This window comes from Gobio gobio (genome assembly GCF_949357685.1).
Source record: "Gobio gobio genome assembly, chromosome: 11".
In the NCBI taxonomy this organism is placed as follows: Eukaryota; Metazoa; Chordata; class Actinopteri; order Cypriniformes; family Gobionidae; genus Gobio; species Gobio gobio.
In genome coordinates this window covers 44,693,408-44,707,099 of record NC_137104.1, presented here as the reverse complement: position 1 = coordinate 44,707,099, position 13,692 = coordinate 44,693,408, and the positions used below count along the sequence as shown (strand labels likewise).

Sequence of the window (13,692 nt, the reverse complement as noted above, 5' to 3'; positions counted from 1 at the left end):
GTTTGAGTCCCTCAATTGTCCTCAGTGTGAAAAGATGGATCTCAAAATCATACAGTCCCTGCTGGAGAGGGTTCAAATATGCCAAAGATGCTGGAAACCTGAACAACCTGCAGGACCTGGAGGATTTTTCTGAAGAACGATGGGCAGTTTAACTGCTCAAGACAAACAAGGGACTCATGAACAACCATCACAAAACAAAACAAAAAAACAGCCGTGGATCATCCAGGGAACGACACACAGTATTGAGAATTAATGGTTCATAAACTTTTGAACAGGGTTATTTTAATAAATTCAGCTATTTTTTTTTCTTGTGGACTATATGTAAAAAAATTTTTATGTAAAATATCTTATTCAGGACAGTACTAAATAAAAAATAACATGCTTTTTGTATGATCTCTTTTATTTAGTTAAAATTATTCACATTTTCACAGATTCTGCAAGTGGTTCACATAATTTTCCTTGCATATGTACGTATATGCTTGTTGTTATTTATGTACAATATATTTTTGTACGTATATTTATGCATATTAGGCTACATATACTTTATCTACATCTGTTTTGGTGCCAATTAATTGTCAAGGTATTCATTCCTGAAGTTTTCCCAAGTTGTAAACAACTTAATGTGCCTGCATGTGTAAGAAGCCCAGACAAACTATGTGACGCAAATAAAACTGTTAACATACCACGTTTGTTTTCCTTTAATTATTAATCTCATTTCTGTATTTTGTTAAATATTCATCATGTATCAGTTTAAAAACACAATGTTATTATCATGTATGTTTATGTTTATACTTACAGTTTTTTTCCCCCCTCCATATTTCTTTAAACAGACTGTAAATACGCTGGGTCTTCTAGTCTTCTGTCTCTTATAAATAAATGTCTCAGCACTGGAACTGTACCGGATCAGTTAAAACATGCAACAGTCAAACCTCAACTTAAAAAAGTCGGGGAGAGCGGGGCACAACCTAACGCTTTTTGACTTTCTCAGTTTGTGTATATCCACTTGGGGTTCAGAGTATTTATTGTTTCACACATTAATTGCATACATGTCTAGTACAATTATGTGGTTTTGTTTCATTAATACAGTGTATACTTTTTTCTTGATTTCCCCCAAAATTATGGAAGTGAAATGTGACAACATGCCCCATAGGTGGGGTACATTTTAACATGTGGTGGGGCACAATGTAACATGACCAAATAACAGCTTAAAGGGGTGGTAAAACACATTCTTTTGAAGGCTTGACTGTGTTTGTGGGGTGCACTGTAACATGTGTTCATGCTTCGTTTTAAAAAAAATTGCCTTATTTTTCATATATTTGACCTTTATTCTACACTGCTCTGTCCCTCCTTGTAAAACGGTCTGATGCTTTCCGGGTTGTATGAAGCCAGTCCCTCAAAAATACGCAGTGGGCTCTGATTGGTTAGCTGGCCTAGTGTGTTCTGATTCGCTAACCGCAGTGCTGGAAACGTCACGCCCCATACCTGGAGGCTGTGCTTTGGTCGGCGTCAATAAAACCATATGAGAACATTTGAGTGAAGATGATCGAGCAGAACCTGTTCAGTCCTCAAGTGTAAAGACTGCGGATCTATAATGATCGCTACTGAATGGCACTTTAACTTTTGTATTTTTAGAACGATTATAGCCAAATATCTGTCGCAAGAACTATTAACCCAAAACGAACACAAAGCACTGGCTTTACTATAGTAGCCAAATCACACACAGAACCATGTTTAGCATGCCTGAAGATAAACAATACATAAAAGCTCTAATCAAAGAATAATTTACACTAATGTCAGGTTCGCTGTTGAGATTTTAACGTTAGTGTTTGTAATGTTAGGTGTTCGTCGGATAACGTTAAGTATGAATGAGCATTTAACAGACTGGTTTGCAGAACAGTGTTGTCATCTGTTTACTTCCTTGCTACAACCTATTACAGGAAAACACATCGATGAAATATAAATCAGACTTACAGGTTGTGGCCCGTAAACAGCTTCTGTTTGTAAATCCAGCTTTCAGGACAAGCCGTTGTGCATATCCTGTATTGAACTCGCGAAGTTTGTGGAAGTTTGTGTTGTCCTCCGTGAAATGTGCAGCGTGCGCGTCGTGCATCCACGCACCGGCAGTGTTTTTTTCACGCAGCTGACGTTGTGCAAATCCGGCATTGAAATCGCGAAGACGGTGGATGTTTTCCTCTGTTAGATGTACGTGCTGCAGGAGCCCTGCACGCCTGATTCCCCGCTGACTCAAACACACGTGCATATAACATGCTGTGTGTTAAACGCTCTGCAACGCACCCCTGTCCCTATGAAGGCTGAACAGAGCAAGTACCCCAGACCTGCAATATTTCCGGATGGAAATAACAGCGTTTCCTCGTTATCGCGGCAACAACACTCCAGCCTAACTAACTTATACCACAACAGCGCTGCGATACAAAATGGCCTCACCCTCCCTTATTTAATATTCTCGGAGGAGGGGTTTATGTAAATATTGAGCCTGGTGATGTCAGCAAGCCCTGGAGGAATGTGTGTAGTCGCCTACTGGCCGTTTGCTGTAGTCCTTAGAAACTGATTTCTTTAAAAGCAAATATCTCCCTTTGCTTTAAACTTTGAACGTTGTAGCTTTGCAGATGTTGTTTATGCTCAAGCAGCAACATTACACGCTAGCTAAAGTTAGAATAGTGAAATCGTGGTTTACCACCCCTTTAAAATGTTACCTGATATAATAAATATTATAAATATTTAACAAAAAAATATACAAGACAAACTAAAATATTTTGTCAACAAAATACAATTATTAACTTTTTAAAATAAAATAATGGCATTTTTTAATCATTAAAAATATAAGCATTTTTGAGTTTGACTACAAAGACATCGCTAAATACATAATAGTTCAAAAGCATAGTTCAAAACATAATAATAATTCATAATTTCTGAACCTTAACTCTCAGTCATCATTCACCCTTTTCTCATGGTTTCTCAACAGAATTCATAGAAGTATAGAATATAATGGCATATCTCTAATAGCTAATGGCTCATTGTAACGTAATTGTCTTCTGCTGTTAGATCAGCATTAAAGAACGATCTCAACTGTTAAATAACAGATATAAGATTAAAATAATAGGGGTGTGCATTGGGACTGCCCTCACAATTCGATTCGATTACGATTCACCAGGTAACGATTCGATTCAATTCGATTCTACGATGCATTGCGATGCATCAAAATTCTACTGCACACAACAAGGCAAATTTTTAATCAGTCATGAGGCAATACAAGCAGTCAGATATTGAACAACAGATTTTATTGGCTGCTATGTGTATATTATCACTCTCCTGTATCTTTGACATAAATGTCATTAAATAAAATAAAATTGAATGGTACAGGGTATTGGATATGGCATTTTCAAACCTGAAAAAGAAAACATAAATCACTGCTTTCTGTGCTTTGAATGATAAATGTTTCTCTTCTCTGCTTTAGAACCATTTGAAATTAAATAGAGCAATAATAACAGCCAACTTTTTCCAGCAGTGAACATAAGTGTTTTAATTAATCAGTAATCTCCCTCCGCCTCAGCCATCTTGATTGTTGTTGTTGTTATGACCCCGGAAGTAATTGAAACTTCACAACTTTATTGTCCAACTCAAGGCCAGAAAATAAACGATGACATAATCGATTATGGCACTTAGCCGCATCGATGCTGAATCGTGCATGGCCCAAAATTGCGATGCATTGCCGAATCGATTATTGTTGACACCACTATAAAATAATATCGGATTTGCGATGCCCTTAACGTGACGACAGCTCGACGGTTCAGTGAGCGCAGGCTGTTTGAATTCTCTTCCGTCTCCAGAGAAGTTCCTTCTTAGCGTCACAGAATTGGAACATTTCCTCTGTGAAATCGGGTTTGTGTGTTTTATTTTATCTATAAAATCATTTCTGTGCTTAAAATCTTTTTATTTAATGCAAAACAACATACAGGGATGCGTGAGTAAACAAGTGTGGCATCTGTCTTTGAAGCCCCTGGTGCCTTGCTCAAAACACACAACTTTATTCCTTAAAGGTCCCCTTCTTCGCGATTCCATTGTTCAAACTTTAGTTAGTGTGTAATGTTACTGTTAGAGCATAAATAATACCTGTAAAATTATAAAGCTCAAAAGCTCAAAGCTCAAAGTTCAATGCCAAGCGAGATATTTTATTTAACAGAAGTTCCCTTTCAAAGCCTACAGCGAACGGCTGGCTTGGACTACATCCTGGTACTTCCTTCTTTAATTACGTCAGTAGAGCAGTAGAACAGACTAACCTCCGCCCACAAAGAAACACGAAAAAGGGGGCGCGGTCTTGTTGCTGTCCCACGTGGAGAAGCGGACGGTCGCGTGGAGAAAAGGAACTGTTCCGTTGAGTGTGTTTATCGCCATGTCATCGAGACGCTGTTATTTTCATCCAGGAGTCAAATCACCTTTGTTTGGCTTTCCCAGGGACGCTGTAGAGATTATTGAACGCATACATCTCTCCGTTAAGAGGCGTGACCTTTCCAACGTGCGCTAAGCTGCTGTCAAATTACAACACAGGAACCGCTTTCACGTGCGCTAAGCTGTGGTCGAATCACAGCACAGGAACCGCTTGCACAATCAGAACTCGTTACGTGTTTCTGAAGGAGGGACTTTACAGAACAAGGAAATCACCAGCCGTTTTTAGGACAGTGGAAACAGCGGTATACAGATAAGTAAATAGTGTGAAAAATACTGTGTTTTTTTACACGCAAAACATGAACACATGTTATATTGCACACTGTAAACACAATCAAAGCTTCAAAAAAACACGAAGAACGGGACCTTTAAGATAATGAATATAATTAATTTGGATGATAAAATGTTCTCAAAACTGTGCACTGTTTGTTTATTGGCAGGTTATGGAGTCAAGCGCGTTGCAGCATCTTTGAGCATCGAGTGAAATGCAGGACGGCGGTCTGAAGTTCAAAGTCCACCCGCAGACCGCGAGTCCATCTCAGGCTCGAGAAACAGCGCTGATACGGTGGAAATAGGATAACAGACAGGTTGATTACACTTGAATTACTTTTTAATGTTTCATTTTTACTTCTAAAATGTTTGTTACATGAGTTTAAATATTGTACACATGTCAAAACTGTAAAATGTGCTGTATGTATTGCTCATCAACAATAAAGGCCAATGTTATGTATAAGTGTGGTTATGTGGAGTATTTTACAAAGGTTTAGAGGAAATTAAAGTTAATATTAAAGTTATACTATAAGAGTTAATATTACTTATAAATAAAAACAGTTAATATTAATCATAAATATTGGTTTTTAAATGTTTTCCCCAAAAAATGTTCTACTCAATTTTATTTGTAAATGGACCACATGTAGTTACTCAGATCTACTTCATTTTTTTTACATGCATTTGCTCAGCTCATACAGTGTATGTTATTGTTTTCACTGCTTTAAAATTTACTCAATTTTTTTTGTGTAAAAATGTTTCACCAAAAAAATTGAGTAAACCATAGTGAACGTTTTTAGAGTGGACTATATTGCTGTTAGGCCTACTTTAAACAAAAGTTTATTTTTTAATTTTATCAATTTCTTTTGTTATTTTACTTGTTTGTCTTGCATAATTGTTTGATGATGACTGTAAACAAAGTTATTAATCACTTAATGCCATTTTTATATTAATAGAAATCCCTATTAGGTGCATGGCACCAGATGTAGGCCTCAATGCCAATATCTTATAGGCCTACCGTTACCGTATATATACCGTATATGATATGAGTGGAGGGCGTTGGGGGCGCACATCAATGTTTTTTCAGGGGGCCCAGGAATTCCCTAGCTACGGCCCTGACCAGCAGCTACCTAGTTTTTCCAGTAGGTCTCCCATCCAGGTACTAACCAGGCCCAGGCTTCTGATGCTGTTCACGGTCAGGGACTATTTTTAGTGATTTTACAAGTTGCATTGATACATATATTTTAGCTTTAATATTTGTATTGTGTGGTAACCTTTTTCATAAAAGTAATAAGCCCTGTGAAGCCGTGGTTTGAAGTGTTGACTTCCAAATTCCCCAGATCTCAATTCAATCGAGCATCTGTGGGATGTGCTGAACAAACAAGTCCGATCCATGGAGGCCCCACCTCACAACTTACAGGCCTTAAAGGATCTGCTGCTAACATGTTGGTACCAGATACCACAGCACACCTTCAAGGGACTAGTGGAGTCCATGCCTCGACGGGTCAGGGCTGTTTTGTCAGCAAAAGGGGGACAGCACAATATTATAATGTTATGATAATAATCGTAATGTTATGCCTGATTGTGTACATAACAATGAACTTCATTGGTTCTTGCAGAAGCTCAAATGTGCTGCATAACACAAGAATGAACCTCATTGGTCTCAGATTTTATTAAAAAGCTCTTTATTTGTGATCCGAAACTGAACAAAAGTCTTACGGGTTTGGAAAGACATGAGGGTGAGTAATACATTTTTGGGTAAACTAACCCTTTAATCCACCGAGAGTGCAACACGTGTATGTTTGTTTTTGGAATACCCCACAGAGATTTGTGTTCCCATGGTTCTCAGCTCCGCCCAGCTTGGCACAGTAAACAATGATTCAGATGTGTGTATTCTATTGTATAGCCTAAACAAAGGAACATATTAGGTTACTTGAATGTTTCTCTGCATTTCCCCACCCGGAATTTTGTTGGCTCTGACAAATTGCTCTGATGTTCCTCATTTGTAAGTCTATGAGTAAAAGCGACAAGTCTCTGAATGTGAAGGACGCAAAAGATTTATTCGGACATTTGAAATATTTGTATGACAGACACTACTAACCTACTCGAAATTTATATAAAGCATAATTTTCAGCATCTCATCTGACCAGTGCTGCAAATCACTGGAAGCACCTGACTAATCATCATTTTTATTTTATCGACTTTTCTAATACAGGTAAGTCAACATATTTTTTTTCAGTTAATAGTGATTTATAGATAGATAAAATTTAGGCTACATAAATCGAAACATTTTGAAACAAATAATAATTAAGTTAACCAAAAAACAATTATCAAATACTATGTAGGCCTACTGTTGAAAGACAAACTATGTGAACTGCTTGCAAAATAAAATTGGAATAATTTTAACTAAATAAGAGATCATACATATCAGTTTGTGCCTTATATTGCGATCTCACATGGCAGAATATTTTCCATTTTTCTAGAGACATGTGACTCATATCTAACAAATACATGCATGCAAACACAGTTTTGACGCAACTTTAATCACATTTTTTGTTCCCATTCAGTCGGTCTCTTCCGACGCCACATCAGAGACCGATGAATAGGAATCTCGCTCGCGAGAGCCAATCTACTTCGAGTGTAACTAAACAAGCCAATGGACATTGGCATGCAATGATTCCACCAGTTGCTCATGCCACGCAGCGTGGGTATAAATGAGGTACAGGTGCTTATATCAAATTAGCTTTTTGCAGAGGAGCCGATTAGTGGATGGTTCGTGCTGAAATCACTCATTACAAAGCAGTGGAACTGATTGAGCCTGCCTTTTGAAAGTGGATCTCTTCAGTCGGTGTTAGTGTGACAGCACAGCAGCGGGTTGCGTGGTTTTCCTACTATCTCTCTTTTTTATTCTTAAGAGCAAACACAAAGGCTGTTCTGAGGCTGGTAAGAGAGTGCCTTCGTGAGAGAGAGCGCACACGTAAGGCTGCACTACTTCCCTGCCTATGTCGCCCCTGCGTGTTTCAGCACCAAGGAGAGTGTCCTTCTAAAAGAGCATACACAGATAGAGCTTGCTTCTTTTCCTAGATGATATTATATCTGTGTGTTTCTCAATGTGGTGGTTATCTGTCCCCGAGGGATGGTCACCAGCGCTGTATCACGTGTTTGGGCGTTCAGCCCGCTGAGGCAGCACTGGTGGAGGACTCATATTCTCACTGTGGAACATGACCATCTCAGAGTTGCGGTCGAGACTCCCTCTCGCAAGGGGTGGAGTCCCCATGCCTCTGCCTTGATCAAACCCTCCACAAAGAGTTTCTTCAGGCAGTAGCACGGGTGATCTGAGGATTGCGGTGAGCGTGCTTGCCCCAGGGAACCAACCCCCGAGGAACCCTCACACCTCCTGCACTTCAAAGCCAGTAGATCTGCCGTTGGAACACGGTGGGCCACCCACGAAGTATGTACCATCCGTATCCTTCAGGCCTCCTCTTGATGACGAGATGTCCATCGCTACATCGGAGGAAGGGTCAGAATCTTCTGGAGATAATGTGTCGGCGCAAGGGGTTCCTTTTGGAAGATCGACTGTGCCCGATACGGATCCAGAAATGATGGCCATGCTTTCCCAGGCCGCTGAGTGAGTCGGGCTCGAGTGAAACCCTCCACTGTGTCCCTCGAAGTAGCAGCCCACCCTGGTTCCATTCTTTCCGGAGGTGCATGAGGAGCTCACCAAATCATGGACGGCAACTTTTACTGCCCGAAACTGACCTAGTGCCTTTTCCTTCCTCAATTTCCCTGAAGGAGGAAACGGATACGCCACGTCCTGTCGCCATGTCCTCAGTACCCTGCTGGCATGTGTGGCATGAGCAGCTGGTCCAATCATTGCATGCCAATGTCCATTGGCTCGTTTAGTTACACTCGATGTAGATTGGCTCTCGCGAGTGAGATTCCTATTCGTCGGTCTCCAATGTGGCATCTCCGTTCCCTCCTTCAGGGAATGAGGGTTACATACATAAGTTATTTCATGACTTAATAGATGACAGAACAATTGCAGTCAAGAGTGCACGCTGCGAGCACAGTATAACGGCGGACACTGAGGACAAGAAATTTTGTTTTTCAAAGTTTTACGGCCCCACTTTATATTAGGTGGCCTTAAGTACTATGTACTTACATCAAAAATTAAGTACAATGTACTTACTGTGTTCAAATTGTATTGCAAAACACTTTTGCTGATATTGAGGTGGGATACGGGTAGAGTCAGGGACAGGTGTGGTGGTATGGGTAAGTTTAAGGGTAGGGTTAGGTGTAAGGGAAGTGTCAACAGTGTAGTTACAAATGTAACTACAGAAATTAATTACAGATGTAATTACATGCAGGTATTTTTTTAAATGTAAGTACAATGTAAAAACATGCATGTACACAATAAGTGCATTGTATCAAATTAATAATTAAAATGTTAGTACATAGTAGTTAAGGCCACCTAATATAAAGTGGGTCCAGTTTTACTGACATATAGACTGATAACATCTCATCTGACCGCAGATACTGAATCAGGACAATGCGCTTCTGTCAGCATCTGAACGAAGTGTCAGAACTGCTAAAACTCATTCGGCACTTGTACCTTTTCCACACTCTTTTGACTTGCCCCTGTCAATGAGGTGATGTTGGAGTGCGCATTTGACAAGTCTCATGTTTTTTTTGTGGTCTTAAAGATACGGTTCTGTGTTTAAATAAACGCAATTCTTGTAAAAAAAAAAAAAAAGGAACAAAAAGATACATAGCAGTTGTGAGCGGGGTGGCCAAAAGGGTGGTCAAGCTTAGGCCACCCCCTAGCTCCGCACCTGCCAAAAAGGCACACTATTTGCACTTGGTGTAAATAGACACTCCGTATATTTTAATAGACAAGCCGTTTGAAATTCATCCCAGGCCGCATTTGGGCCCGCGTGCTGGACTTTAGACACCCCTGTTTTAAGCTATGAAACTGCAGGATATTTTAATGGTACAAATAGCTCTTATATGTCAAAAGATTAAGACAAATTTGATTTCTCATGTCATGACCCTTTTAATTATATCAAAAGAGTGCAGACGTCTGATGGATAATTCTGTAGATTTACAATGAAGACACAAAACATATATTAAAATATATTTTCAGCTTAACGCATTAAAAATATTTAACGCAAATAACGCAGCGTCCGTTTTTATATCCATTTTTGCTTAGCCTTACATGATCACCACGCTCCTATTCATGTAAATGCTTCCAAGCGCGACAAGACACAAGAGAGCGCGCTGTATGCCAGTGTCCTGTCTGTGTCTCTCTGTGTGTGTGTGTGTGGATGCGTCTCATGTCAGCTAATCAAGGTATACTGACACACACACACACACACACACACACACACACACACACACACTCAACGCATAGATAGACTGGCGTCAGTTTCCTGCTCACATCGAGTTCTCTTTTGCTCTTGAACAAACAATAACACAGAGGATTTTGAGTATTCTCATATTATGAGTCTTAAATTAGTTAAATAACGTCTTAAATGAACTTAAAGAGTTGTGAGGAAATGAGATGCGCGGGACAGCGCGTGAGATCCGCGGCTGTTCTTAAAGTGACAGGAGCACTGATGATGCCTGTCATCATGTTCATAAAAGAACAACGGGAACAGAGAAAATTGTAGCTTTAATGATGATTCATCTATATTTCATTTATTATTTATGCAGTTAAGGAAGGTTTGATAACTATTACATTTCTGTATATATATAACAGGGAAGGCCATGGGTAAATATAACATTTATTATTTTGAGTTTATGTAAAGATTGTTTTAAGTTCACTTAAATTAAAAGTTGTTTTTTAAAGCCTAATAAATGTTGAAATTGGGAGCTTTCAGTTATACTGTAATGTAACATCATTAATGTTTCATAGAGACTTTAGTATCAGTGATACTGGCCTTCATTCATAAAAAGATGACAATACAAAACATATTTAAAATATGCTGTCTTTAAATTGTGTATACATTAATTTGGAGAGTAACTGAAATTATTATAATATCAAAATATTAAAAACTTAAAATATTAAAAACTTGCGATTAATCGCGATTAATTACAGAAAAAAATGCGATGAATTAGTTATATTTTTTAATCGATGCCCAGCACTAATTAAAATGCAAAATAACATTCCACAGGCATATAAGGAATAGTAAAATATATATTAAATAATAAATATTTTGTCTATTAATAAACATTGTACTTGCAGACTACAATGGTCATCTACATGACCATTTATATATTTAAAGTACATTTTATAATATTTAAAGCCAATAATTGATGCATTCTCTTCTCCCCTCCATTAGTGAATGTCAACATATAAAACGATGTCAACAACTCCTTCCAAAACAACTCGGAGCATAATAATTGCCCTGTTTTCGTTGGTATGTTTTACATTATATTTATACCTCATACCACCAGGATTCAAATATTCAACCATAAACTTGTTCAAATGCCCTGCTGCTAAATACCAGATCAATAACATCAGCGCAGAAACATGCCTCAGTGTTCTTAAAATGCAGAACTACATGTGCACTGTGAAAATCACCGTGCCGATGACAACATCTGGACCAAACCCCTTGACTGCTGCTGAGAAAGAAGAACCAGACACCATTCTGTTGATCTGGATGTGGCCTTTTGGTGTTCCTTTTAGCCCTGGACCCTGCAGTTCAGCTTTCAATATCCATGGCTGTCGTTTAACAGACGACAGAAGTCTGTTTAACCAAGCACACGGGGTTATGTTTCATCATAGGGATATCAGTGGGGATTTATCCAACATGCCAAAGCTTCCACGACCAGTTTTCCAGAAGTGGATATGGTGGAATATGGAGTCTCCAACTAATTCAGCTCAAATTCCCCAGCTAAAGGATCTGTTTAATCTGACTTCAAGTTACCGCCGGGATTCAGATATTCCAGTGCCTTACGGTTGGCTCTCAGAGACCACAGAGGAAAAGAAAAAATATACTATCCCAAAGAAAGATAAATTAGTTTGCTGGGTAGTAAGTCACTATGATCCAGACCTTAAGCGTTCACAATACTTTACTGAGTTAGTGAAATACATTAACGTGGAAGTCCATGGAGGACACGTCAACAATCAAATTAATGATAATGAATATTTACATTTTATGCTCAGTTGCAAATTCTACTTGTCGTTTGAGAATTCCATTCATAGAGACTATATTACTGAGAAGCTGTTCAACCCTCTATCACTTGGTACCGTTCCTATTGTTATTGGCCCACCGAGAGAGAATTATGAGCAGTTCATACCAAGTGATGCCTTCATCCATGTGGATGACTTCCCATCCCCGAAAGAACTGGCTGATCATCTGAAACTCATGGACCAAAACGAGGACCTGTACAAGCAATACTTCAGCTGGAGAGAGCATTTTGTTTCAACGAGCACACCATTCGGTCTTGAACATGCCTGTCGGGTTTGTGATCATATTAGAAAGAATAAGCACTTCAAAGTGGTCAAAGATCTCAACAGCTGGTACTGGGGTTAGAAGGGCATTCTAAAATGATGTTAAATCATGAGTAAATAAACTTTACATTTATAAATTATACATTTATTAATCATTATAAATGTATCGAAATTATGTTTGTTTATATCTGTTTATGGCAGGGATTATACCAATTCAAAGAACAAAATAAAAAAAAAAATTTTTTTCTGCAGAATGTAATACATATTCCACTTATACTACGGTTACCATACCTCAAGATGTTGCTTTATTTTAAGACATTTGTCAGGTTTTTGTCTTTAAAATGCCAGACTTTACCGCAGAAAATACCGTATCATTTTTAGTTTGATAACAAAAAAATGAGAAGAAACATAATTATTTAAATGAAATAACATCAAATGTGAAGTGTCAATGAATTCTGGGGATGATATTTACAGTTTTTCACTATAAATTATGAGATGACTCTAAAATAATGCAATAAACTTATAACCCAATTGTCAATAACTGATAACAAAAACAAAACAATCATTTAAATTAAATACATTAGATTAGGGAACCCATTTTCACTATTAACAAGGAGTTTGTCAGTGTCATTATTGACGAACAGCTGTTAACAAGCAGAAGAACTGAATGAAAGAGGAACAACAAAAACAGAAAAGATAGACGAGCAGAATTTTGATGTTGTTAAATAACATCAAATGTGAAGCGTCAATGAATTTTAGGGATGTATATTTACGTTTTTTCACTGTAAATTATAAGATGACTTCCCTTCCCTTTTCATCTGTACTTTTAAGTGTATTTTACTGTAAAATTACATTAAATATCCCCATTAAAAATATAACAGTTTTTCAATGTAAAGAAATTGCTGTAAAAGGGCCAAATTCTGACAGAAAAATACAGTTTTTCAATTAAAACAGTGATATACTGTAGAAAACAATGCATTCTGGGAAATATTTGTCAATTAATGAGTCCACACTCAGAGGCTGTGTCTGAAATTGTCTGTATACTCTTATTCACTATTCCCTACATTAGTTTGCAATAGTCCACTCGACAGAGTGAATTAAAACAAGTCAGCAAACCTGGACAATGAGTGTGCCAGTGTTATTATTGATGAACACCTGTTAACAAGCAGAATAACTGAATGGAGGAGGAACAACAAAAACAGAAAAGAGAGACAAGCAGAAACACAACTCCAAAAACAGCATTGCCAGCTACATCTTCTACAAACCAGTTTGACTTTATTTCTGTCATACATTAACAAAAGTTCTTATTAAGAATTAACAGAGATTTAGATGTTGTTTTACTGATAATGTTTCGTTTTAAGTCACCATGGTGATTATACACTCACCTAAAGGATTATTAGGAACACCTGTTCAATTTCTCATTAATGCAATTATCTAATCAACCAATCACATGGCAGTTGCTTCAATGCATTTAGGGCTGTGGTCCTGGTCAAGACAATCTCCTG

General features: G+C 38.1%; 1 protein-coding gene across 1 annotated transcript; it reads left to right on the top strand.

The window, feature by feature from the left end:
• Positions 1 to 11,093: 11,093 nt before the first annotated feature.
• On the top strand, positions 11,094 to 12,269 carry LOC307133484 (4-galactosyl-N-acetylglucosaminide 3-alpha-L-fucosyltransferase 9-like; the record flags this gene model as incomplete). The annotated part of the gene is made up of 1 exon (XM_079828566.1): positions 11,094 to 12,269. One exon carries the CDS (start codon positions 11,094 to 11,096, stop codon positions 12,267 to 12,269), a length of 1,176 nt encoding a protein of 391 aa, XP_079684692.1.
• Between the last annotated feature and the right edge of the window lie 1,423 nt (positions 12,270 to 13,692).